Genomic DNA, 27,878 nt, shown 5'->3' with positions numbered 1-27,878 from the left:
ATTTTCTTTGAATAGATTTTAAATCTATTTATTACTCATTTTTTTCTTAGTGTTTGCTTATATGACTTTACCGTTTATGCCATTAATCTTGGATTGGACTTGATTATATCCCTTAGTATGAAAAGGTGAAAATTGAAACCTCTGTTTCATTCAAAGAGGACAGATTTTTCTGTTAGCCATGGGAAACTGATCATGAGATGACTTCGGAATATATTGACTTATTTATATTATAAATTTTGTCCATGCGGCCTTTGATGTGAAACTCTGAGTTGAAATTGTTTCAGAATACAAGACTGAGTTTTCACGTCCTGGACTCTGACTTCAGTAAAACAAGTAACTATCACTGTTTGTTTCATAAGATGGGAATTTGGGAATTTTGCAGAGGGAAATATAATCACAGAAGTCCATGGTGTAAGGGTGGTATTGAAAAGGCATTTCCCTGGAAGATTTCCATATAACATAATGATTTTTTTTTTTTTTTGAAAAGTGTAATATATCAACGCTATAAAATGTATCACAATGGTTTGGGGAGCGTTTTTACTCTCCCCTCTCAGTTTCGTGGTGGTAGTCACAGAGCCATCTACTGGTGAAGACAAGCGTGAATTTCTTTTCTTTCATGCTCTGCCACAAATGTTATACATTTGTCCTAAGGATGACTAATCACAAATCTTGTTTTTCTTCTAGGCCTAAAATATCCCTTGGCTTAAAATTTGGTCCTCATGAACAATCTCAGGGTTTCACAATGATTTGTCATATTCCAGACTGGATTTTACTACTGGATTATTTTTATCTCAAAGGCATGATATTTCTTGGTCTTCTTAAAAAAAAAAAAAAAAAAAAAAGGAATCCCCGTTTTGCAGTCTTAACTATTTAGAAATTCATCCAGCAGATATGTTTATAAATGCATTTCTTTTGAGACACAGATATGAAATAAGCATTGGTAACATATTTGAAGTATTAATAATATTGTGAGTAAAAATCTTTTCCTCCACTATTTTCTCAGTTGTGTCCAATCAATGGAAACCATTGGATGTATATGCAGTTTAGAAAGACAATATATGCTTTTTGATCTGAAAAATAAACATCTACTAGTTTAATGTGTACTGTACCACTTTAATAACATCTGCATCTTGTTCAAAGATATGCTCCACCTTTGTACAAATTTAATGAAGAGGCTCTGGAAGGATGGACCAATCCATCAATAATGCATGACCTATTTTGTTTTTCTTTGGGCATATTTAAAATTGTGCATTCCATGTGTCAAAGTTCAAAAGTCAAGTGCTACATGTGATAAATTAGGGAGGGGTCAAAAGTTATTGCAATGCAGTTTCAGAAGATTGTCTGTCTCTGAATTTGCAGCTCATTCATGCTGAAGTGATGCACTATGGGAATTACTACCAAACTCTGCTCCGCAACATCTGCTCTCCCTAAGTGAGTTAGTGCACGTCAGACATCTTTATGTCAGAATATTGCAGTGATGGATGCAGTCTTCAGAAAATGCTGCATAAAAATCTGGTGTGCCGTTCTGGCCATTAAGTGAAATTACTATTTAAATTAATGGCACTGTCACAGTTTATCTGTGCAAAGAATGAACGCTGATTAGGGTATTAAGTAATTAGCAATTTATCACACTGGAACAAGGTTGATAATAATTAAAGAAGTAATGGTTTACCAAAGAAACTAGAAAGGGAGTCACTTCTTGTTATGTGAGTGAAATCTTGGCTGAAAATTTCAATTCAGTAATACAAAGATGAAGTTCTTTGTGAAAGAAGGCATCTTTTTGTTTCTAGTTTAAAAGCAGTTCATTATCAAAATTTTAGTTTACCTGTCAGAAGTCCCTCAGAGTGATCAGATGACTGATTAGGAGTTTCAAATTAGGTCAATGTCTGCATTTTTATTTTATACTTAAAGCATAGTGAAACCATGAAGTAATGTGGGAATGGGAGGGGGAGAATATATTCCGCTCCCTAAAGACCAGTTTTCAAAGTTTGATTGCTCTTTAAAAGAGAAACATGAATTGTCTTAAGAAAACTGCCAGAGGAAAAATTAACAGTAAAGAATCCACAGTTGTATTTAAATGTCTAATCAGAAGGGGCAGAAAAATGCCCAAACAATATAAAACTTGAAGCTACGGATTTTTCTTTTTAGTTTATGTGCGTGGGTGTACACACATGTATGTATATATTTATATATATATGTATATATATATATATACATGCATATCTACACACACATAAATATGTATATTTGTGTGTATGTACTTATATATACACACATACACACATATATACCCACCACAATCAAGACAGACTAAAATGAGCCCTGTTCTGTGTATTTATTTGAGATAACTTTTCCTGGAAATGTTAAAACAACTAAAATTATTAATATAGCAGTTAATTTTTAAACCAATTACTTCGAAGAGTTATCATATTAGATAAACATGGTATGCCAAAACTCTGTTAGGATCAGTATATATCATTAATCATAAATAAGAGTTTTTAATATGAGGAGTAAAAAGATGAATGAGAGGATTTTTTGGAGTCATGTGTGGATAAACATCTTTCTTAAGGCATGTGCCAAACCAATGTCTACTTTCAATGACTTTTTTTAAAAGCACTTTTGATCTATGATTTGAGTGTCTTTAATAATGTAGATGTTTACACAGGGCCAGATTTAACAATTCAGGACCCCCGGGCACTTTGAATTTGAGGTTCTTTATGTTATCAGTCGGAACTAATAATAAACAAACAAAATTCCAATTAAAATAAAGCATTCATCACTTTGTGCTGCTATATAACTGGATATAAATTGTAATATAAAAACACTGTGACATGCAGTATAGGCACCTTGATTTCTAGCTTGATCTGACTCAAGTAGCGTTAATTTATTCCTGCTTTAATGTTAACATTTCTGCCATTTCTCTTCGATGGCAATATCTAAATGGTGCAAATGCAGGCAATTCAACTGAATTTGGTGGGAGAAAATGTCTATCTGGTATCTCAGGTATATGTGTCTTTCATTTAGATGTGGGGATCAGTGATCCTCTCACAAGGTCTTTCTGCCGCTGCCCCCAGCCTGTCACCCATGTCTGTGATGGGTCTAGAACAAAATATGGCTCAAAAAATAGTGGCTGATTAGTGTACCTGATGAGTGAACATGTTCAGCTGATTTTGAATAAATACCAAATCCATCTCATTAAGAAAGAATGGTTACCATTGCAGCTAAATTCACGAGAAGCAAATATTTGTACCCTAAATAAAGCTAAACCAAAACTTGCACTGCTCCTCCTGCAGGACTTCCAGTTCTAGGATGGTGCTACCTTTCCACTCTGACTGGGCTCTTATTCCAGAGTACTTGAGTGACCTTTTCTCCCTTATGAATTTCTAGAGCTTTCTCAGAGTCCCTATAGTTTAACTAACCTTCCTCTGCAACAAGATGTTATCATCAAGAAATGTGCAGGCAGTTTTCATGACAGAAATCCTATCTCTTTTTATGAAGCATGAGAGAAGTTTGGCCCAGCTGAATGATTTTCGAACACTTCCTCTTGTGTGTTCTTTTCCTAATTAGTGTCTAGTGCTCTTGATAAGAAGGACCCTCACTGCACATTTAAATCACCTTGGTAGGGAAATGCTACCTTAGGTATTACACCATTTCAGCAACTGCATGAGTCTGACATTTTTATACCAAACTTTATAGCAGCCTCAGTTTTCTTCCCTTTTTCTATTTCATATTCATATATAACATTTTATTGTTGCAGGGATGTTCTGTTGTGGGCAGGATTATGTGAATATGTCAGATACCATATGCTGCTCAGCTTCCAGTGGAGAGTCTAAAGCACATGTTAAAAAGAATGACCCAGTGCCAGTAAAATGCTGTGAGACTGAACTTATTCCAAAGAGCCAGAAATGCTGTAATGGAGTTGGATATAATCCTTTGAAATATGTTTGCTCTGACAAGATTTCAACTGGAATGATGATGAAGGTAATTGATAGAAAAGCTCTCGGAGGCGCTGATTTGACAATGGAAAGAGAAATACATTGTTCATAACTATTTTTCTAAAATAGGAATATAAAAACTCCTGTGTGCATTATTCATTTTCACATTACATCCATATTAATACCGAATGAGTTCGCTATGATTGATGTTATTGCAATGAATTCTAAAGGAATTAATAATGATTAGCTGTTCTCAGGGAAGCTTTACCCAGCACTTCAGATTAGTGCAGGACTGAAAGTCTGTGTGCCGCTGAAAGAGCCAGCACAGGTCGTCTGGGGCCTCTGCATGGTGCCATTTCATGCCTGGGAGCACTGTGGATGGAGACGGGAGGAAATTCCCGCTTCTTCTCCCTAGCCCACCAGCCATCATCCACCACCTTCCTTTGATAGAGACCTTAGATCCAGCAAATTTGCTTAGTTGCACTTATATCATATTCCCTTAGATAATGAAAGATGAGCAAATGCCTGTGTCAAAAGTGAGTGAATAGGCTTCTGGGTGTAATCACTTATGTTTTTGTATGGTGATGGTTCATACACAGCTATGTCATGTATGTGGGTATTAAACTTGACCCAGGACACCAGAAACCTATCAATTTAAGGAAAGGACCATGGACACTTTAAAAACAAACATGCTACCATGTTCTGTAGTAATTTATCATCATAAGACCACTAAAAATGGGTGTCTTCGTCACAGACAATGGAAGGGCATTTGTTCAATGAGGCAACTACACAGTAATTGTGTGGACCACATACGCTTTGTACACTTTGGGATATAAAATAACTCATGAGATTGTTGGAAGCCCTGCAAGCACTTTGTATCAATGAATGATAAATATAATACATAAGGTTGGTTAAATTATTATAATAAGGACAATATTTCTCCATGCTGAATCAAGTAGTGTGTTTTACATAATAATGTTCAGTCTGTGGGTTTTATTTTGTTTTTTGAAGACCTATCACCTGGAGACATTTATATCCTGTTCCAATCTGAAATGAATCACCATGGGATTTTTACATAGCTGGCCCATTAGGTCTTCCCTAAGCTGTCAACTCAGGAATTCCTTTCACCTCTTTCCTGTGTTGATTCCCTGTTTTGTTTTGTTTTTTTCTGTTTGTTTTTGTTTTTGGATTCCAAGTTACATTCCATTTGGAGAATTATCTTCTTGTATATAGATGTATAGAGGATAAATTTTTTGAGAGCTTAATGTATAAAAATACCATTATTTTACCCTCCAACAGGATTGATAGTTTGGTTGGATATACAATTCCAGGTTAAAAATTATGTCTACTCAGAATTTTGAGGCATTTCTCCATGTTTTAAGCTTCCATTGATATGTAGATTCCTATCTCTCTGTTGGTAACCATGTTTCTTTTCCTATGAAAGCTCTTGAAGATGTTCTCTTTATCCTGCTCCACTAAAATTTCATGACAATGAACCTCTATGTGGAAGTTAGGATGATTTCTTTTTGCATTTTGCATTTTGTTTTCCTTTTTTGTGATGAGAGCATCTAGGATCTACTCTCTTAGCAAATTTGTTTATTTTTAAATTTTTTACATTGCAATTCATTATGAGTTAGGCAGTTGTCTTCCAAGTAACATCTCTAGAACCGAAGCCCCTTCCATCTTGTGATGCTTCACACGCAGCCCTTGGATCATAGTGGAAAGGGCGCAAGAGGGGACAATTGCACACAGGCAGTTCACACCTGGATACAGAGTACATCCTTTCTATGCACTAGTCACACAGACATATCTAGTCAGCTGGCTTCTACTGCAACCAGGTTTCAACATCCCATGTTCCCAGAGAGAAAAGGGAAACAGACATCACTGAGCACATTGCATTGTCTCTGCCACATTCATGTACTTTCCAGCTTCCAAAAAGGTATGCACTGTCTTGTGTGTATTATTTTCCTTCCTTTTTTCTTAGACTTTCAACATGTAAACCATTATTTTACTGTCATTTAGTTGGGCTTTTAGTGAATATACACACATACATGTGTATAGTGGGGTTCCATTTTTATAGTGTCATCTTGGCTCCCTGCAACCTCTACCTCCTGGGTTCAAGTGATTCTCCTCCCTCAACCTGCCAAGTAGCTGGGATTACAGGTGCGTGCCATCACGCCCAGCTAATTTTTGTTTTTTGAGTAGTGACAGGGTTTTGCCATGTTGACCAGGCTGGTCTCACACTCCTGACCTCAAGTGATCCACCCACCTCAGCCTCCCAAAGTGCTGGGATTATAGGTGTGAGCCACCACACCCAGACCCACTATATATTTTTGAATTTGTTATTTTGACCAACTTGGTAAGAATAATTCAACTTATTTTATGTAAGAGAGAGGTTGAATGGAGATATTTTAATAGCAAATGGTATTTTTAAATACATTATGCTACTTATGTAAAGGAAAGGCAAAGTAGATCTCCACATTATAAAACTATTACCTTATTTATAGCTCCTATAATTTGGGATGGTTAAGTATTTAATTTCCTTGGGTTAAAACAAAGTGGTACTTATAAAAAACCATAAAAAGTCCAGAAATGTGTCAGAGAAAATGTTTATAAGCATAAATAATTATAATTATAATGACAGTTCATGAAACATTTATATTTTTTAAAACTTGGATCAGTAATACTTCTAATGGGACTAACTTTTCCAACAACACAGGAAGTGTAGATTCTCAAATATTCTGTATTTTCTCTAAAATTCCATAGGAAAGTATCAAATAGCAAAAATAAAATATTTGTAGCGTGGATACTAAGTTTAAAGACTTATCGGTGTTATCTCATTTGAGTCACACAACAAACCTTGGTAGTAAATTTTGTCTCCATTTTTCCCACTGAAGAAGCCGAGGTTTTGAGAACATACGTGACTTGCTCAAGGTTACAGAGCTGGGAAGTTGCACAACTGAAATTTTAATCCCAATCTATGTCATTTCAAAGTTATTGTTCTTTCTAGTATACAAACTGCCTTCATTTCTTTTTATAAATTTTGAAATATTCATTCATCAAGTGAAGGAAAAAATTCATTTGAAAGTCATAAAGGCCTACCCTGTGTATGTCTAAATGAAATTTTTAAATACCCCTCTCTCTCTCTTCTCACCCCTACCACTTGATTCAGGAAACCAAAGACTGCAGGACCCTCTGCCCAGCATCTATGGAAGCCACAGCACATTGTGGCAAGTGTGACTTCAACTTTACCAGCCACATTTGCACTGTGATAAGAGGGTCTCACAATTCCACAGGGAAGGCATCAATTAAAGAAATGTGTTCATCTGCCGAAGAAACCATTCATACAGGGAGTGTAAACACGTACTCTTACACAGGTAACAGAAAGCAAGCTGTCTGCCCATGGCTTAATGGGGTTAGTGAGAGGCTGCTGAAAATGCAACTTTATTTCACTCTGACATCAATTCTCTTTAAACTGATATCAATACATTCCATCATACTTTGAAGGCAGCTAGTTACAAGGTAATTAAAGGCATAATCTGGATGTATTCAAAGTCAGTAGTTTAAAATGTGTTAAAGTCTAACTTTAGACAAGGTTGTGTTCCATATTAAGGTAAATCTGTGGAGATATCTGTGACCTTTACTGCTATATCCAGTTAATTTACAATAAACCCAATTTTCTTTTTCAAAAGCTACAATGCAGCTTTCACTAAATGTATTGAATGAATATTGCTATACTCTCAAGCAGAAAGAAGGATGAACCTGTCTGATTAATAATAAAATCTAACAGTGCTATTCTGAGGACGAGGTAAATCCAAGCATGACGTTTCTCCAAGATGGCTGGTTGTCTCGAAAACAATAACCTTTGCAATTATTGTAAATATTAATTTCTTTCTTTTTTTTTTTTTTTTTTTTTTGAGACGGAGTCTCGCTCTGTCGCCTGGGCTGGAGTGCAGTGGCCGGATATCAGCTCACTGCAAGCTCCGCCTCCCGGGTTCCCGCCATTCTGCCTCAGCCTCCCAAGTAGCTGGGACTACAGGTGCCTGCCACCTCGCCCAGCTAGTTTTTTGTATTTTTTAGTAGAGACGGGGTTTCACCGTGTTAGCCAGGATGGTCTCGATCTCCCGACCTCGTGATCCGCCCGTCTTGGCCTCCCAAAGTGCTGGGATTACAGGCTTGAGCCACCGCACCCGGCCATAAATATTAATTTCTATGTACCATCTTGACCCTGCTGAATTAGTCCAAAATGGTGATTCTTAGTTTTGGCTGAGCTGTGTGAGAAACACTGTAAAGTTTAGAATTATCTCTAAAATAGTTCTGCCATCAATTAAATTTGTATTATTCATCCATTTACTTAAGTCCCTACAAAATGTGTTCTTGTTTTTGAAAAATCAAGTGTGTGTGTGTGTGCATGTGTGTGTATCATCTATCATCTTGATTAAATAAAATCCATTTAAGTGACATAATTTGAACAAGCTAAGGTTACATAAACAAGCAAAACATTGTTCCATTCTGTCATGAATCACCATTCTGCTTTACTCAACCAAGGGACGATAAAGGCTAACCTCAAGAGTGCAGAAAGTAAGGTAGGCTACTGAGATAAAAGAAGGAAGACTAAGAAGGGAAGAAAGGAACAGAGATAAGGTTGATTGAACATTATTTAGTCTCAATGTTATATTAGGTACTTTAAAACCTTATCTCAGTTACCCACAAAGCAATCATATAAATATGATCATTTAACAGATGAGGAAACTGAGGCTCAGATCTGTAAAAGTAACTCGCCATGAGAAAGAAACATATTCAAATAATGCCATCTTCAAAAGGGACAGATTTTGAAGACTCCAAGTGGTGTAGGAGCTCCTTTCAGAGTGCTCCAAATGCGCTTCGAGCTGTTCTTCCACCAGAAATGTCCTCCTTTCTCATCCTACTCAAGGCCTAGGTCAAGATTCATGTCCTCAGTTCAGTCCCTGTGCTGCTATGGTGCATTGTTCACAAAGCTCACTAGCTTTCTCATGTGTCATATGGATTTGGACACTTGTTCCAACTCTTCTATTCGATGGAAACATCCTTATGAATAGGGCATTTTTGTTTACCTTTACCTCGTTATTTGGATTTAGAACACTATACAAGCAAAAAAACTTCTTAGAATGAATTTAATTAGGAAAGGCCTTAGATAAAGGACAATTTGTCCAACCTTCTATTATGTTCCCAGTCCCAGTTATAGATTTAAGTCATAGACTTTCATTTTAAAATTACTGAATTTCCATCTAAGAGAGTTCTCTACTTTTATCTGCCCCCTTGTAATCAAGATCAAGATTTTGAAGGGCTTTTAATACATACTTGCAATAGCCCTCTCCAGAAGTGAATAGATGTTTCCACCTACTGATACAATGTTATGAGGGCTTTTAAAATCCTTATTTCAGATTGTTTTGCCTGCAGAAACTACTGTAAATTGAATATCAAAAATAACAAACCGTTCTTTTTCATGAAAGATGTTCAGTACACAAGTGGTGCTATGATAATTCCATTGAGAACAATTTAGACTAAGTCAGACTCTTAGAAACTTACACTTGAAAGCTGACAATACCAGTGCTGACAAAAACGTATTCGTTTATGCAATCATTTATCTATCAAAAAGAAGGAAGCAGCAAATGAGATTTGAAATGGTGATGTGCACTTGAGGATACAGAATTACAGTCATTACCAATGAGTAGTTTAATTTGCTGTAGCAGAAATGAAAAACATATTGACCAGCTGAGGGTAGGTAGATTGTCTAGGCAAATGAATTGCACAAGATCATTCAGGGATCCAGAATCCAGAATGGCAACCAAAGGTATGTGATTTTCTCTTTAAAATATGATGCAGAAGTTGCCCATGTCTTTCTACACTCCTTCAAGTATTGAGATCTGAGTCATGTGACCACTACGAGCTACAAAGAAAACTGGCAAATGTGGTTTTCTAATTAGGAGGCCTCTGACCAGGTTGGAAGGGAGAACTGGGGACCCATGGTAGCCATCACAGGCAACAAGTGGATAGATACCCTTTGAGCAGAGAAAATGGAAAAGGAAGATAATGCTTTATATTTGCAGATAAATCTGCATTTTATGAAGTTCTGCCCCATAATTTATTGCATTTTATTTTCATATTAATTCTATACAGTGGGCAGGGAAGGGTTTATTGTAAGGAGATATATATAAGGAGAATGTGACCCAATTAATCCAAGCATAGGGACTGAGAATTAACTCCATGTCCAATGGAGATGAGCAGCTGACCATGCAGCCAAGAAAGAAGGCCTCATTTTCTGATGCTCAATCTGAGAAAGAGTCATCCAGAAGCTACCATACAAAAATACATACATACTCAAAATTCATCAAATTAGAGACATGGAAAATAAATTTAAATAATTAAACTTTCAAGTAAGTATTTTGGGGGAAACGTGTGGCATTGGTATTTCTGAAGTTATTAAAGCTTAAATGGAACTAAGACTTTGGGGACACCACTGAATCACATGAGTGTTCATCTAATACAATTTTTGCCAGTTTGGAAAGCTCAGCAGGCTTGGTTTTATTGTTTTAATAAAGTTGGTTGTTTGGTATTTTGGTTTTCAATTCTGACTTTTGTGGAAGAGGGAAGGAACTAGATAGCAGAGTATGCTTTCATTTTTATTCACTATCATGGTACCATGATAAAAGTTTCAAATCCTATGTATTGTAATAACATTATAATCCATATGATTTTAAAATTTTTAAGTAATATTAGCAAAGTAACAGAAAGTAATAATTTATAAGTTGTATGATACTAAAACTAAAAAAGAATGTTGGCAAACCTGTCTCATGTAGGAATCAAAAGTACATGAATTAGTGAAACATTAAATCTTATTATACATGATTCTGGGGCTTTATTTTTCATTTATTTAATATATCCCTCTTTCTGCTCAGAAACAGGGAATTCCATTCTGTGTAATTCCGTTTCCCTGCATCTAATAAACACTTTAAATGTTACTTATATTTAGAAAATAAAGATATTAGAGTTTTATTTATATACAAAGGGTTTAGAGCATTAAACATTTGTTTTTAAATGTCTGAAGTTTTTGATATTCACTTTTAGTATGATGGTTAAAAAATGAAAATAAGAGAAACCTGCCTGTCTATTTTTTCTCTTTCCAGTTGTGAACCTCAAGCCCTACATGACATATGAGTACAGGATTTCTGCATGGAACAGCTATGGGCGAGGACTGAGCCAAGCTGTGAGAGCCAGAACAAAAGAAGATGTGCCTCAAGGAGTGAGTCCCCCTACGTGGACCAAAATAGACAATCTTGAAGATACAATTGTCGTAAACTGGAGAAAACCTATACAATCAAATGGTATTGAGTTACCTTTAAAATACAAATGACAAAATCTCATAAATTAATAAGAAAATTGAAATGAGTATAATCTACATGTAATTGCCCTATGCATCTAACCACTAGAAAAGTATGTTCTGATAAAGGGAACTTTAAATATGTGCCGACTAATCACTCACTTTGTGGTGTAGCCCTCATAAATTTTTAGCCTAAATAAATGAATAAAATAGAAGTAAAAGTTCCTTGAATACCAGAATATAACTGAGCTGCTTTCAAATAAGCAAGGCATATTCAGAGAAGGCAAAAGAGTTTTAATATTGAAAGTAAATTTGTTTCATAGTGAAAGGAAATAAACATAAATGATTCTTTGATCATCTATTTGAAGAATCCCTCTCTTCTATAATAGTATAATTAGGAACTGCTTGAGATAGCAATATAATAGGAAATTAAAATTAAATAAAGCTATAGTATTGCATTTCTTCCGCACACTAAGACTTGTAAGTTGTTTGCAAATAGTTAAAATGATATGACATTCAAATGCAGTCATTTTTCTACTTTTTTTAGGTCCTGTTATTTACTACATTCTTCTTCGAAATGGAATTGAACGTTTTCGGGGAACATCATTGAGTTTCTCTGATAAAGAGGGAATTCAACCATTTCAGGAATATTCATATCAGCTGAAAGCTTGCACAGTTGCTGGCTGTGCCACCAGTAGCAAGGTAACAGGAGTTTGCCTAAACTCTGGGGAAAGGGGTTCAGTGTGAAGAGTATGTGAACATCCAGTGTGTTAACTAGGGTGTTTATGTGTCCTCTTAACTGAGTGCTAATACCTAGGTCAAGAAGGAGAGATAATTGCAAGGGAGATTTATCCAAATATCAATCTTGTGTTAATGAAAAACAAGTGAAATCTTGAAGCAGTACTATCTTTTCTTCCGCATCCTTTCCTCACCAACCAATTTTAGGTCATCTATAAATCTATAAAAATGTCCAAATCATTATTCAGTTAAAGAAAATTTCTATTTAAATATGATATGAACAAAAAATGGCCTGATTTTGAAAAATGAAGACAAGGGCAAAAAAGCCTGGCACGGAAAACGAATTGTTTCAAGTCTTCTGCTATAGCCTTATCAAGAAATAATGAAGACCTGAATTCAGGCAGCAGAGGTCAGAACCGAGAATACAGAAAGATACAACAGACGTGGGGGATAAAATCTATAGAACTTGGTACTCAACTATATTTACAGAAATAAAAGGAAAGAATCATGGATATTTTCAAATATCCGCTTGAGTAATTTATGGATCATGGTGTTATTCTGCAAGCAAATTTTTAAAAAAGAGAAAAATGTTAAAGGTAAAAGAATACGATTCTGTTTTGTTAAGTTTAGCAAAAAATATATTTAAAGAGAAGGATCAGATAGCAGAGTGGTGGAAGCAGATATACTTGGCACTTCATGTGAAAATATCTAGTCAGAAACCAGATTGAGAAGTGACAGAAGTTTCTAGAAAGATCTCTGTGGGAGGTTGAAGTAATGAGTATAAATACGGACATGGAAGAAGACTAGAGAGACACAAATACGGAATACCGTGGATGATGAGCACTGGGGAATGCTGTCAAATGAAAAAGGAAGAAAAGCTCACAAAGAAGACTGGAAATAAACAATCAAACAGTGTAGGAGCAAACTAAAGAAAAGGACATTTCACAGAAGCCAACCTTGATAAGGGAAGCCCAGGAGGAAACAAACTTCCACAGAGTAGCTCTGATTCTTTTCATATGCTTGAAACTTTAGAAGAGCAACATCTTTGCGCACTGTGCAAGAGCCATCCAGATGAAGCATTCAGTCACACTGCTCAGCCACAGTGCAAGAATGCAACATTTTGTTCAACAAAAATGTTGAACGTTTCTGAGTGAACCTTTCTGAGTGAGCCACCATTTAGATAGATGGCAGCTGATTGACCCAATCAAAAGTTATTAGTCCTAGAACAATTCCATGCTTTTTGCATAGGCACAACTCATGCCTGCTACTTGCAAAGCAATTGTTTACAAAGTGAAAAAAGTTAACTCTATGAAAAGAGATAGCCAATTTGTGTCCAAAACTATGTTTTGACAATATTGACTAAATAGTTGCTTGATTTATTTATTTTTTTCTTCTCACTTGTTTCTTTATTTAGAAAGTTGGTGCAGACACTGTAAAGTCATCCTAGGTATCAGGGGAAGAGTACCGAAATGTCTGCCCATTTATTCTGTTCAAAGCATATTATATGCAAGCAAGTTCAGATGTGGGTTTTGCTCCATATTTACTGGTGCTTAAAATGTATGAAATCAGGCTGTTAAAATGCAAAGACACTGATGGGCCATATGGAAGAGAGTTATCAAGAGTTCTCTAGTAAGACAGTCTGCCAGCCAGATTTTACTTGTTTAAACACTGAGGGCTGCACTCTGCCATCAAAATTGTTGTTGAACCTGTTGTGATAAATGGTACTATGAGACTTATGTAATATATTCAAGGTCAGATTTCATTGTTTAAATAGGATGGGAAGGAAAAAAATGAAAAAAAGGGGACTGCTTCTCCAAACCCCTGCTAATGATATGCCAGGCCAGACAACAACATTTTAAAACAAAAGTGACATTCTCATTGATCAGGATAGCTAGTGTACCATTACAATAAATTGCTGCTTAATTCCTATGTCTTCAGGTAGTTGCAGCTACTGCCCAAGGAGTTCCAGAGAGCATCCTGCCACCAAGAATCACAGCCCAAAGTGCAGAGGCTCTGCATCTGAGCTGGAGTGCCCCTGAGAAACCAAACGGCGTCATTAAAGAGTACCAGATCAGGCAGGTTGGGAAAGGTCTCATCCACACTGACACCACTGACAGGAGACAGCATACGGTCACAGGTGAAAAAACCAAAAAAAAGGAAATCCTACTGGAGGAGTCTGTCATTGTGGTTAGGGGGGCAAAGCATCCCAGGGGTGTGTGTTTGATATATGAGGTCACTTCGAAAGGACGTGTTCTCTTGACATATGGTCAGGTCCCACTTATCCATGCTAATAGAAGAGCCCACACTGGCAGCAATACGCCACAACAGCAGATAACTTCAGAAATAATTTATATTTGGCCTTGATATGCATTATGTGAAGGGTTTTTGCATCAGTATTAACTTTTTCTTTTTCAAACAAACAGTAAAATGCATTTTCATTCCCCAAGGATATATTCATAGACAAGGGGACTAGGATAGCCAAGAATATACTGGAAGACAGGGGAAAATCAGCCAGAGGTTAACATTTGTCTATCAAGTGGATAGTTAATACACAGGACTAGTTGACAGTGGAGTCATTGTGACTGTTTGTTAGTATTAGGAATGTTAATTAATAGCAATTGTGTTTTTTAAATTTATTATAATGTTTATTATCATTAGCTTTAATAATATACTATTAGTACAGTACAATGATATGTTAGGTAATTGCTAGTAGTGATTATGATAATAATTAACAGGTTTTAGCTTAAATGCCACTTCTGAAGGGAAGAGAATCATTTTCTGACTCACTTGGTTGAATAGCTTCTCTAACACACCACCACATATCACTGCCTGATATTTTGGTGTTTGTTTTTTGTCTTTTTATGCCTCTCCACACTTGAATGTAGGCTCCAAAAGAGGAGGAACCTTATCTACTTGTTCAGTGTTGTACCTCTAGCACTCATAGTCCTGAACACATTAATAGGAGCTAAATAAATGTTTGGGGAAGAAATGAATTTAATATGTACTCGATGCTGTCCTAAGCACTTTGCATGCACTATGCAATTTGATTCTCCATCACCAACCTAAGATGTAAAGTGAATTTACTACCTTCATTTTACAGAAAAGAATACTTTGAGAAGTTAAGTCATTTAGTTCATTATTCGAGTCTACTGAATCATCCCAAACAACCCTGTTAAATTTAAATTCTAAGACCATGGGCAAGATTGTATAAACTTTCCCTTTTTTCCCATTGTCAGACACCTCCTTCCAAGGCTTCCTGAGTGGATGACCTCCTTCCATTGAACTGCACTTTTTGCAGGGGGTGTTGGTAGCACAGATAATGAAACTAGCAGAAAAGTGCAGAAAGGCCTTGGAAAAATGTGCCTGATGTTTTCTAAGAAGAGACACAGGTTACACTTACACAGGGTGGCAAAATAAATTCATCACTTTTCACTCTTAAATTCCACAATTCCCTAACACATAAACAAGGATTCACTGGCAAAATCTCCAGTATTTTTCCAAAAGGGACGTAAACCTGCAGAAGGTGCTTAATACAACTCGTGGACTGGCACGTTGTATTCCTTATCTCAAGATCCTGGACTAAATCAATGATAATAGTATTGAGGCTGAGTGCGGTGGCCTGTAATCTCAGCACTTTGGGACGTCGAGGCAGCCAGATCACCTGAGGTCAGGAGTTCGAGACCAGCCTGGCCAACATGGCAAAACCGCGTCTCTACTAAAAATACAAAAACTAGTTGGGCGTGGTGGCGTGCATCTGTAATCCCAGCTACTCAGGAGGCTGAGGCAGGAGAATCACTTGAACCTGGGCAGCAGAGGTTGCAGTGAGCTGAGATTGCACCACTGCACTCCAGCCTGGGCAACAGAATGAGATTTTGTCTCAAAAAAAAAAAAGATAATGGGGTTGGGAAAAGCCCTCATATTTAAATGATCAAATTCATTTCTTTCATCTTATTTTACTTGAAGTGGAAATCATCACAAGTGATTGAAATAATAGTGTTTTACATAATAAAACCTTACTTCTATGTGGTGCTTTATCATTTAAAGAAACATTTGCATTTTGACTTCTCTGACTCTCATCACATCCTTGTAAGAGATGTTTTTAATAATTATATTTGAAAGATGAAGAAGAAAGCCGACCTACTCAGCGTATCCAAGACATTCACTGCCTCTATCTGAAAGGAAATCAGAGTATCATTTCATTCTCCCCAAAATGAATTGCCAGCTTGCAGTTTTCCAGATAGCACACTAAGTGGTCTAAAATAAGACTGCTGCTCTTAAGATGCTCTCACGTATAGGGAAGACTGACAAGAAAATAAATAACTGAAAACAGAACTCTATACGGGATGCAGTGATGAAAAATCAAAGGACTTACTTGGACTAAGCAATGGGATGTTAATTACAGGGTTTTGAAAACCAAGTTAAGGCACATTAAGACTGTACCAGTAAAGGTTTCACAATACTTGAGATATAAGGCTAAAGAAATTTCTTCTTGTAGTATCTATCAACTTAACCAGCGTCAGCTTTGAATTTTTGCCACTGTATTGGTTTGCATTTTTTAGAAATCAGCATTTATACACCAACAGACTAAATTCAATTGTAATGCTCAAACCAACAGGATTGATAGCCTCATTAATTATAAAATAATTGCAAAGATTTTTCTTTAAATAACTTCACCCTACCAGTTCTTCCTTTCATTGACATTTTTAATGGCTACTTTTATGTCAGAGTAGATTTCATACCCATATCTTGGTGCCAGAAATCCTATTATAAGAATAAATATTTTAAGGTTTTTTAATATAATTTTTACTTAACGGTAAAAATCATAATCTGGTAAAAGTCTTTAGGAGTTATTTGACCAATCTCCCTGTTCTACTTTTGTTTTGTTGTGTTTTTAATTTCTATGGATATTGTTTTAATTAGATTTAGAGAGTATTTCACTTGTCCAATACAGCCCTACATAGGGATTTCTTTGTAGAATAAAGAAATATGTCCTCATTCAGCAAAACTTTACCAAGTGCAGAGCCTCCTATATGTAGTTCTTTGGGGACAGGAATGGTGCTAGGAATTAGATAATATGAAACCTGAGATCTATATAATGTTACTCATCTGCCCAGGAAAATTCAGTTCCACGGTTAGCTGACTGACCAAATGTAGTACTGAAGTATTTTATGGTGTGAATGACTGTTTTATTGAGTTCATGGAATGAGCTAAAATAATCAAATTTATTTTCTATTCCATCTTAAATGTTTGATGGAAATGCTGCCCGAACTCCCTAGGATAAATGTTTTGATTTTCTCATTATTTCCAAAAGCTTGGCATTCCCTGAGCAACAGAGCACTAATAAAGCTGTAGCACTAGTTGTCCCGGAGCCTGAAAATCTAGGTCCTTAGGAATGACAGGAAGGAAAGGGAGCACCTTGCCTCAGCCCCATTGTCTCCATGCTTATTTTTAATTACCTCAAAGCTTTAGAAACATGATCCTGTAAATGCTTTGTGGGAATAGTGGCGAATGCACTCATCATGTGAAATCCATAAATTGCTTATAATCCTCTCAAGATGTTAAAAAAAGCATTAAGTAATTGAAGACAGGAAGTCCTCAGTTAATTATTTAGAGGTGTTATCAATGCTTTAAGTAAACTGAAGAGTTTTCTGCTATCTCACTGAGCTGAATACCGTGGGGACGAAGGAGTAGCAGCCATCATCTTCTCATATTCGCTAATGCAAACAGTGCATGGCAGCTTGTCAATAAAAGACCTTTTCATATCATTTATTACTAAACACATCCACCATCCTGTACAGAACAATTTGGACATCAGTTATGGCATTGTTTCACTTTGGGCTACCTCTACATTATACGTGGGCTTCCTAATGTGAGTTTTGGAATAGAAGAAAGGATTAACTAAATAATTAAGGCCACTGAGAAAAAAACTGAATTAGTTGTGTCCTGTTTAGCATCAAGTATAATAAGGGCCTGTGTGTCTCTTAACTCTGGGAAAACTATTTTCCAAAATAATTAATTAGAAGTTACCCATCATTGCATTTCGTTTAAAAGGAAAAACCCACCAGCATTAAATTAGCAAGGAAAGAATAATTTACTTTCCTTTCTCATCTTCCTAGAAGTCAGTGAAAACTTTGTGTGCTAAATAGCATAAACTCTAACAAGGCTGGTTGTAGCAGAAAATGTAATACTAATATTACACTGAAACAGATACCTTACACTTCACTTTTGAAAAAGAGAAAACCTACTTTAACCATCAATACAACAAAATGTAGACATTCTTTATAAGGGATTTTATTCTTAGATAACTCTGCCAGGTGTTCCCGTATTATCTTTGCTCTCATAGTAATTATCACATTTTATTCTAATAGCCTTTCCACTTGTCTGTGTTCCACAATTAGTAATAGGTAATGCTTTTTAAGTACAGAGACAGTAGCTTCCTGTTTGCCATTGTGTTCCTGGTACCTATCACAGTACTTAATATATTCACAGAGTGTTTGTTGAATGAATAAATACGGAATAGTAAACTAGTATTTGACTACATTCTGTTTCAAGTGGAGATAAAAATGCCACTGTAAGACATCTCTAAATCTCAGACAGATCTGGCAACAAAATTGTGGGGTGCAGCGCAAAATGAAAATTCAGGCCCCTTGTTCAGAAATCATTAAAATGTCAAGACAATGAAAGCAGAGCATAGAAGTAAGCTCACATGCTTCCAAGCATGGTACCTTGCTTGATTGCACAGTCGAAAGTCCACAAATCCAACCCTGATCTTCACCAGTCTGGACTTAATTGCAGTATATTTCTTTAATTAAAACAGATAGCAAGAAAACTAGGGTGGTGATAATGTCCTCAAAAAGCTTTGGGAGTTTCTTCTATGGTTATATGCAATGCTCCAGGCTGCATTCCCCTCAGTTACTATGTAACTGCTGACCACCAAGCATTAGGGACCTGTGAAAATAGTGATAAGAGTTTATTTTCTTTTCATTTTTTTCAACTCTGAGAAGGACTAAATTTGTGCCTGACCAAAAAAGAAAACAAAGTAGCACCAACCGCTTTTTCTCGTTTTAAAACCTGCCTATGGATAAACATATTAAGGCCAAAGAACTATAATTGATAGCTGCCTAGACAATGGTATTTTTTTAAATTCCCCTTAAATCCCAGATATTCCAGTGTACTTTGCTGGACGCTAGCTCTGTTTTGTCACTCCAGTTCTGGCCATCCCCTTCCCTCTGCAATGTCCTCATTGTCTCATGTTTGAGCAACATCAGATTTTGCTGCCACCTGACATCACATTTTGTTTTTAGAGAAGAAAAGTCTGCCTGGAAATGCAGAGAAGAATCCTTAGTTTAGTATAACACTGAACTTAAAAGAGGAAAAGTATTTATTAAAATATTTATTTAATATTTATTAAAATACTGTCACTAAAATCAAAATATATATAATATAATTAATATTATATTTTTGTTGCGATATTTATTCCAGATATACATCAACATTAAGACTATTATTTAGACGCCATCAAAGAGAAAGGGTCTTTCCTTGGTGGTGTCTAAATAATAGTCTTAATGCTGATGTATATCTGGAAAGAGAGTCTGCCAAAGAAGTAACTTGTTAGGAAAGACGTCTTGGGATCAGGAAGATATTGGAGAGGGGGCCTAAGTTATGGCCCAGAATTTCACATGAAATATCGAATTAATAACGCAAGTTAGCTTATAGCAAGTAGTCAGAACTAAAAGTCATGAAGTGATCTTACTGGCATGTGCAATGAAAGAGGCTCTTTGTTTTGATGTTTTGATGTTCAGTTCATATGAGGTAGCAACTGAATTCATAAAGCATGAATACAGAAAATGGACAGTATCAATGCTGCTCAAGTGGGGGGGACAAGATATTGGCTTGGGTAAGAGGAATGGGCAGCTGTTGAGATTGTGAAGGATGGTACCATCCAGAAAAGATGGCTTTAGCATGTGAGCTCCTGAAATAATCCTTAATCAAATTCTGTAAAACAAATTCTAGTTTAAAGACACCTTAGATGTCTGTAAAGTAATTCCATGATGCCTTTGTGTATCAGTTTTGAACATCTAGATTTTCACAAATTATCAGATTGATCTAAGTAGAATGCTGATATGGCTCTATCCATCACAATCAAGATGACCAGTGGATGCTGGAGTTCCTGGGAATCTCAGTAGGCAGAGATGCTCTGAAAGGGATCATTTAGTGAGATCCCAGGCAAGTGAGGGCAAAAGGAAGCACCATCATTATAGTTGTTGGGATATATACCCTGGGGCTCGTTGTCTTGTACCAAGAAAGAATTCAGGACACAGACACATGTGGGTGGGTTAAGGAGTGGAAAGTTTGATAGAAGAGAGAGGAGAGCAACTCCTTGCGAGAGAGAGAGAGAGAGAAAGAAAGAGAGAGAAACAGACAGACATCCGAAAAAGTGGGGAGGCAGTGGATCACAGCAGATTTTATAGGCAGGCTGGAGAAGGCAGTGTCTGATTTACATAGGGCTCACAGATTGGTTCGATCAGGTATAATATTTACATAGTATGAGGGGAAGGCTGGTCACCGCACCCTAATTTTATTATACAAATGGCCTTCCAGTTGATTGGCTCCGTCTTGTCTGTGCCTTACAGTACAAGCGGCTGACAAGGAGAAGGGAAGATAGAGCCGCCATCTTGAACATGTGTAGTCCTTAGTTCCTGCCCACATTCACCCATGCAAGCACCCAGCTTGCTTGCCTTTATCTGCAGCTCGACTTTACATGCTTGCCCTTTGTTAGAAAATTATTTGGGGCTTTTCACTAAAAAGAAAAGCCTTACCGAGGACTCCCATACCTTTACTATCTGCCTAAGTGATTTCTTCTTAATTCCTGTATCATTAGCAACAGAGATTGAATGTAAGTGTCCAAGGGGCCAGACCACACATCCAGTTTGGGTGAACTGGTGCCAGGACAGATGACTTATCAGCAGGATGGTTATTTACAATACTTTATAACCACCTAACAAAAACTTTTTAATGTAACTCAGTCCTCTCAGTGCTTGAGCTAATCACTAAACATGCTGATGGAGGAACTCACGGAATTACATATTCTTTAGGACTATTTGGTAGTTCTTTAGAACATAACAAATGACACTATAGAATAATTGACTGAATGTTTTGAAGTAGCACTTGCTATGTGAAATTATAATGGCTAAAGTGCCTTTTTTTGACTATTTATCAGGCGATTAAAAATTGGAAGCAAACTGTTCTTTATAGAGTACATCAAATGTAACTTTTGTAAACATGGGTTTTGTTTTCCAAATCATATTTTTATGAACTAAAGGCAGACTTTTTGCAGTCCCTTTTAGCACACATTTACTCTTGAAAGTAATGTTACTTGGAAGTGTAATTGTAATGAGTTTGGTTATATTATGCTTCTTTCCTTTAAAAAAGAGCATGATTCCCTGTAGGGAAATTCTGGTAATTTGCAGCCACAGTAATCTTCACTATACTGAAATGTTAAATACTTGGCTTTTCTCCATGCATTTGCCTTTCTGTACTCTACAACTGCTATTTCCTACTTTTCTAATTCAATGCTGAGCACTTGAATGATGTTTTCTTTTCTCCTTCTACTCCTCGACTTCAGGATTAAGTTACAGTTGGAACGGTTCCTTTGAGACATCTCTTTATTTCCCTCTTCTCATCCTGATCAATTCATGAGTAGTTTTCAATTGGTGTGCCCTTTTCATTGCCTGTTGCTAATATGTCATATATATCTCATTTTAAGGACTACTGATAGAGGCTTACTTAAAATGACAGCAAATTCCAGTTGAAATGTGTTCATTTTATTGAGTTTTACAGAGTCGTATATGTGAAAGGTCATCAGGTTCATGTAAATCATCTATGCCTGATGGTAGTTGATGCTTTCTTACAGATTATCGGAGCCAAGCCTATTAGTAATCCAATCCTCTAACAATAAGAAAAATATAAAAACTAAAAGAATATGGTTTTAAATTTTCTAAATTATGGATTTAGATATTGCCTTCACTTAAATTAATCTGTAGACCTATTAAGCAGTCTCTACTATCATGCCTACAGTTTCTAGATATAGAAACTGAGGAACCTAGAAGCCAGAAAACTTCCTTGTAGTCAAGTACTTAGTAAGTAGATAAGTATTAGAACCCAAATAGCCTAATTTCAGACTAATCTCTTAGCAGAGAACATGACTCAGTACCTCACTACATGACTCATAATAATATTTAAAATGAAAATATTAAAATATATAGTCCCACTTGAATTTTTTATATTGCTGGAAATTTCACTGGGCTTTGAGCTATTTATGTCATGATTTCTATTATAAGGCTAGGAAGCCTGACCTAGTTGTTCTGGGCCACATTTCTCAGTGTAATTGCCCAAGTTCCAATCCTTCCTTCCTTCCTTCCTCCCTCCCTCCCTCCCTCCCTCCCTCCCTCCCTCCCTTCCTTCCTTCCTTCCTTTCTTTCTTTCTTCCTTCCTTCCTTCCTTTCTTTCTTTCTTTCTTTCTTTCTTTCTTTCTTTCTTTCTTTCTTTCTTTCTTTCTTTCTTTCTTTCTTTCTTTCTTTCTTTTTCTTTTTTTTTTTCAGTCTCGCTACTACGTCACCCAGGCTGGACCGCAGTGGCAGGATCTCAGCTCACTACCACCTCTGCCTCCCAGGTTCAAGCAATTCTCCAGCCTCAGCCTCCCAAACAGCTGGAACTATAGGCATGTGCCACTACACCTGGCTAACGTTTGTAGGGTTTTTTTTAGTAGAGACAGGGTTTCACTATGTTGGCCAGGCTGGTCTCAAACTCCCAACCTCAGGTGATCCACCTGCCTCGTCCTTCCAAAGTGCTGGGACTATAGGCATGAACCACTGCACCTGGCCCCAGCCCTTTCTTATCTCTGTGATCATAGGCAATTTCCTCCAACTTTCTGTGCCTTAGCTTCCTTATCTGTATAATGAACAAATAATAGCATGCACAGCAGAAAGTTAGTGTGGGCATTGATTATATTAACACCCATAAAGTGCACAGAAGAGGGCCAAGTAGTAGTAAATGCTCAATACACTTTTGCTAGTATGTTATTTATATAACCTTATAACTAACTTCCTTTAAAATAAATGCAATTCTCATAAAATATATTTAGTTAATGTATAGAGTCCAATGAAAAGAGAATTAAAAACAGATCAACAAAAACAAAAACACCTGAGTTTTGTTTGTTGGGATTTTTCTTCCTAATTTATAGTTTTTGTGCTGGTGTTTGAACTAAAGTCTTCTAACTTTTTTTTCATTTTGAGCAGTTACAATGTATACAATTATGATTTGCCAATTAAAATAATATTAATCTTAAAAAAGAGCAGCTGCAATGGTTTCTACCATTTTTTTGTCTTCTAAATGCTGCTTAATCTTCAGAGGGAAGGCAGCCATTGAGTAATTTAAATACTGTTAGTTCTAGCTCTTATGTGATGGGAGAACATAGAGCTTGGTGTTCAGGCTTGGGTCGTCTATACACTCCTCAGTCCAGATGAAGTCAACAGTAAATAAAGTACAAAGCCTGATAGTGGACAAACGACTGGCTTATCCAAAGAAACTGTGAGTTTTGTTCTAAAAAGCAGGAACAGACCCTGGAAGGTAAATATGGCAGATGTGAAGTTGCCTGACACACATTAGCAAACATCTTTTGAATGAGCCTAAGTATTTCTACACTTTGCCCACATGGTCCATTAAACTGGCCAGCATGTCTGCATTTCAAGGATAGACACAGCTCTTGAGGATAAAGTGCCAATGAATTAGAGTAAAACTGCTGTTCTCCCCATATTCACTTGCAGACATGTCTCCCACTCTCATCCTTTTGGTTCTTCAATCTTTGTCTCCTTTCCTCAGTGCACCATGTTGACTCCTCTTGATTTGACAATATGTTTGAACTCCTCTGACTTCTTGACAAGGTTTTCTGCTCAGTGCTGAGTTTGCCATTCCTCCTTGATTCTAGTACACCAGTAGCTTCAAGAGAAACATATTCCTTCCACCAGCCCTACCCCCATATCCTGCTAGGTGAAACTACCCCATTTAATGTAAACACCTGTAGCTTGGTGAACCTACCCCATTTAATGTAAACTCCTTTGATGCAGTTTCCTCCCTCTATCAAAAATCCCTAAGTTGCTAGATGCTCTACTGTTGTACCATGCCTAAACACCTGCTTTCTCAAATTCTAGGCTGTAAGTAAAATGGAGACCACTCAACTTGCTGCAGAAAGGCTTTGTCAAGAAATGACAATTTATATTTTTATATACATTAATTTTCCTTTCAACTACAATTCTCGTTACAAATACTCTTAATCCTCTAATCAACCTTAGCGAACCTCTGTGATTATGAATTTTCTTTTTTCCCTAATGCTCATCCTAAAATTTTCTTTTACAGTCACTGCATATCTGAAATCAGACCAACCAGGACCATGTTGAGGAAGATAACTGAGGCCATTGTTTTGGTCAGAATATTCCAGAAAAAAAAATAAAATATCTGTTTACTTTTAGCTACCGTATTTACATCTGGCATTCAAGAAAAAATCTAGAATATATATATTGCTCACAAATTATATTAATTTCTGTTATTTCATTAATATTCTGCAACTGAAAAAACCTCCGACTCAATGAAATCAATGCCGTGGGCAGGGATACTGATGGAATTATGAGGAAGGACCTTTTTGGTCAGGTCACATGGTGACAGACATCGTAGCCTCATATCCCTGCAAACCTTATGGGACACTATGGTGGGCATGCTCTTCCTTAAGCAATATTTGTTCAACATTGAATGCCTAAAAATGGGCACTAAAGGGGAAAATGACCTCCCAAAAAGACTCACTCGGTGATGTCATTTCTGCTCTCAAAGGGCTTATATTCTAAATGGGGAAAATAAGATATTCAGGTAAAATGGTATCACACTGGTCAAGACCCTTTTTGTCAGTAGTGAGAGTAAAGAGGAGACATTGTGAAGCTAAACGAGTTTGCCACTGCAATCTCTGAGTTTCATTCTTGAATGTTCCCTTCCATTATTTTGAGCTCTACATTTTGTAATCTTAGCATTTTCCCATAAGCTTTTATCAAACATATGTGGCTTGGGTATGGCTTAGATCTTTAGTCATATTCTTCATCTGTAAATCAGGTAAACATCAAAATTATGTAAATCCTCCAAAGCAACCAAATGGAAGATTATAATCAAATAAGTACCTGCATCTTATCACTAAGTTGATAAGAAAATACAAAGGGCTCTGAAGCTAAACCTTGGGGCAGCTCCAGCTGCAGAACATTATTGCTTTAGCAGAGAACCCAGACTACTGCTCTCATTCTAAATGAGTGAGATCGGTAATTTTTTCATTCATTGAACAAACACACCTTTTGTGCCTGTCACAATCCTAAGGATACAGATAGGCAAAACAAAGTTGTTGTTCTTTCAGAGCATACATCTAAAGTGGGAGACAAATAACAAATAAGCAAGAGACACAGCAAACATCAGAGATGATTGAAGGCTATGAAATAAGAAAGTTATGTGAGGTGGTAAAAAGTGATGGGTGGGTTGTTTAGATAAAGTGGTCAAAAGTTTTTTAAATGTAGCATTTGAGGAGAAATCTGCATAAACGGATAAAGTGACACATGAACATCTCTGAAGGAACGGTCATTCCACCAAAATAACAAAATATGTGAAAATGTAGCTCAAAATACATGAAAAAATAAGCATAACAATCATTGGATTCATCTGTAACTTAGTTCAATTATTTAACAAATAGGCTAAGTCCTGTTGTTTTAAAATACTATTTTTTTCTCAAAGAGAGCTTTGGCATTGTTTGAACTTTCCCAAGAGTCAAGGGAGAGATGTCTTGTAAGCCTCAATATCCTCCTTGTTGAATGCTGCTGAGTTTTAAAGTTGCTTCTGCTAGAATGAAATACTGCTTTGTGTATCCTATTTCATCTTCTCCTGTCTGCTAGATGCTATAATGATTCCCCGTTTTACAGATCAGTAGACCAAGGCGAAGAGAGCTCAGTAACTCTCACAAGGTCACCAGCCACGCACAGAGCAGCAAAATCTAACAATATACAACTTCTATTTTAGATGAATTGTCATTCTTTTCTCTCTGAAAACTTACGAACAATTACCATGCTGTATCATATTCTGAATACGAAAGGAGTAATAAGCACCATCTCCTCTCCAAATTAGCCTTAATCTACGTATAAAGACAAAATCAACACATCTCAAAAAAAAAAGGCACATTAGGTGGAGTGCAAAGTTTAAAAACAAAAGTGTTGGTTGGCATTAATACGAGCTGAATATGACTTGGGGCAAGAAAATGTTGACTCTAACCTTCTTTTTATTTTCCTGCCCCTATTTATATAAGAAGCAATTGCAGAGACTGGGATGATTAGCCTGGAGAAGAGAAGACTCAGGGGGTTTTGATAACTGTCTACAAACATTTGAAGAACTGTCATGTGGAAAAGAAATTAGATTTGTTCTATATGTCCCCAAGGGTGAAAGCGATAGAAAGATTTCATCACAATATAAGGAAGGACTTTCAAACAAAATAAGGATAACTCTAGGGCTCTCTAAAGATGAAATGGGCTCTTTGGGAGACAGAGTGCTCTGATCGTATAGATGGGACAGCCTCTTCAATGACATATTGTATAGGGAATTAAGAGAAGGGTAGATGGTTCACGTGAATTTTAAGGTCTCTTCTATGGCTGAGAATTTATTAGTTTATCAGTGATAAATGAAATTTTGCTCAACACTTAACCTCTTATGAGGTTCAGACCTTCTTTAAAGAGTGTTTTAAAGAGTACTCTTAAATGTTTTGGCTATCATATCTACAACTCTGCGTGTTACTTCTGGTGCTTAATTGATAATAAGTAATCCTCTTAAGGTGTACTTTATTTCTTGCTTGCTTTTTCTAGGTCTCCAGCCGTACACCAACTACAGTTTCACGCTTACGGCTTGTACATCTGCTGGGTGCACTTCAAGCGAGCCTTTTCTAGGTCAGACACTGCAGGCAGCTCCTGAAGGTAATGAAACAATATCCATGGTTTGAGGGAAGAAATTTTCACACAGCATTTTGAGATGGAATCTGTAAATTCCTTCATAACAAACAAGGAAGAGGCAATGAAGTTGACAGATACAAAATAAAATAGTATTCTAGGTTCCCATTCTTCAGGCTTGATTCATGTATGTGTAGCTTCCCAAGATCAGTTCGCTTTCAATTCTTTAACCTTTTTAGAGTTGACTTCTGTGGAAAGAAGAATTATTGAAAATTTTCAAAAACTCGGATGTTAAACAAATATTTTGGGAGCTTCTAATATGTAATAAGCACCATGCTCACTGCTGAAGTTTTTTAAAATATTCTCTGGCCTCAATATTGACAATCAAGTAGAAGTGATAGGAGAAAGATCTGTATGAAGAGAGAAAATCTGAAAGTTGATGTTAAGAAAGAACAAATGAATAGAGTGCTAAGGTTGGCCAGAAGAGGAAGAGACAATAACCCATCATTAACATCAAGAAAGACTTTATGGAGCAGATGACTTCTGAGATGGACCACAAGAAACAAGGATTTTGACAAATGAACAGTGATGTACAGAGATGTACAACCAGACACAGTTTGAAGGAATATAAGATGGAATCATCACCTTAGACGGCAAATTGGAAATGTCTTATTACATTTAAATTGTTAATTTTCCATGATACAGCCATTCTGTTTTCCTCATTTATGCCAGAAACTGTGCCACACTGCTCAAGGAGGCATCCACCAGGATGTTTATTCAAGCATTTATTTTGTTTAATAGCAAAATGTTGGGAGCAATTTTAATGTTTGT

General features: G+C 36.5%; 1 protein-coding gene across 1 annotated transcript in view; it reads left to right on the top strand.

Annotated features, from left to right (window-relative positions):
* USH2A (usherin) overlaps nt 1–27,878 on the top strand; it is a 798,346-nt gene that overhangs the window by 632,237 nt on the left and 138,231 nt on the right. Inside the window, exons 50-55 of the mRNA XM_023203737.1 lie at nt 3,758–3,981; nt 7,108–7,312; nt 11,102–11,299; nt 11,843–11,997; nt 13,972–14,170; nt 26,967–27,074. Coding sequence (XP_023059505.1) covers nt 3,758–3,981; nt 7,108–7,312; nt 11,102–11,299; nt 11,843–11,997; nt 13,972–14,170; nt 26,967–27,074 — 1,089 coding nt within the window. The remainder of the gene's footprint in view (nt 1–3,757; nt 3,982–7,107; nt 7,313–11,101; nt 11,300–11,842; nt 11,998–13,971; nt 14,171–26,966; nt 27,075–27,878) is intronic.

Source organism: Piliocolobus tephrosceles, chromosome 1 (assembly GCF_002776525.5).
Source record: "Piliocolobus tephrosceles isolate RC106 chromosome 1, ASM277652v3, whole genome shotgun sequence".
NCBI classification, from domain to species: domain Eukaryota; kingdom Metazoa; phylum Chordata; class Mammalia; order Primates; family Cercopithecidae; genus Piliocolobus; species Piliocolobus tephrosceles.
This window is presented reverse-complemented; position numbering and strand designations above follow the sequence as displayed.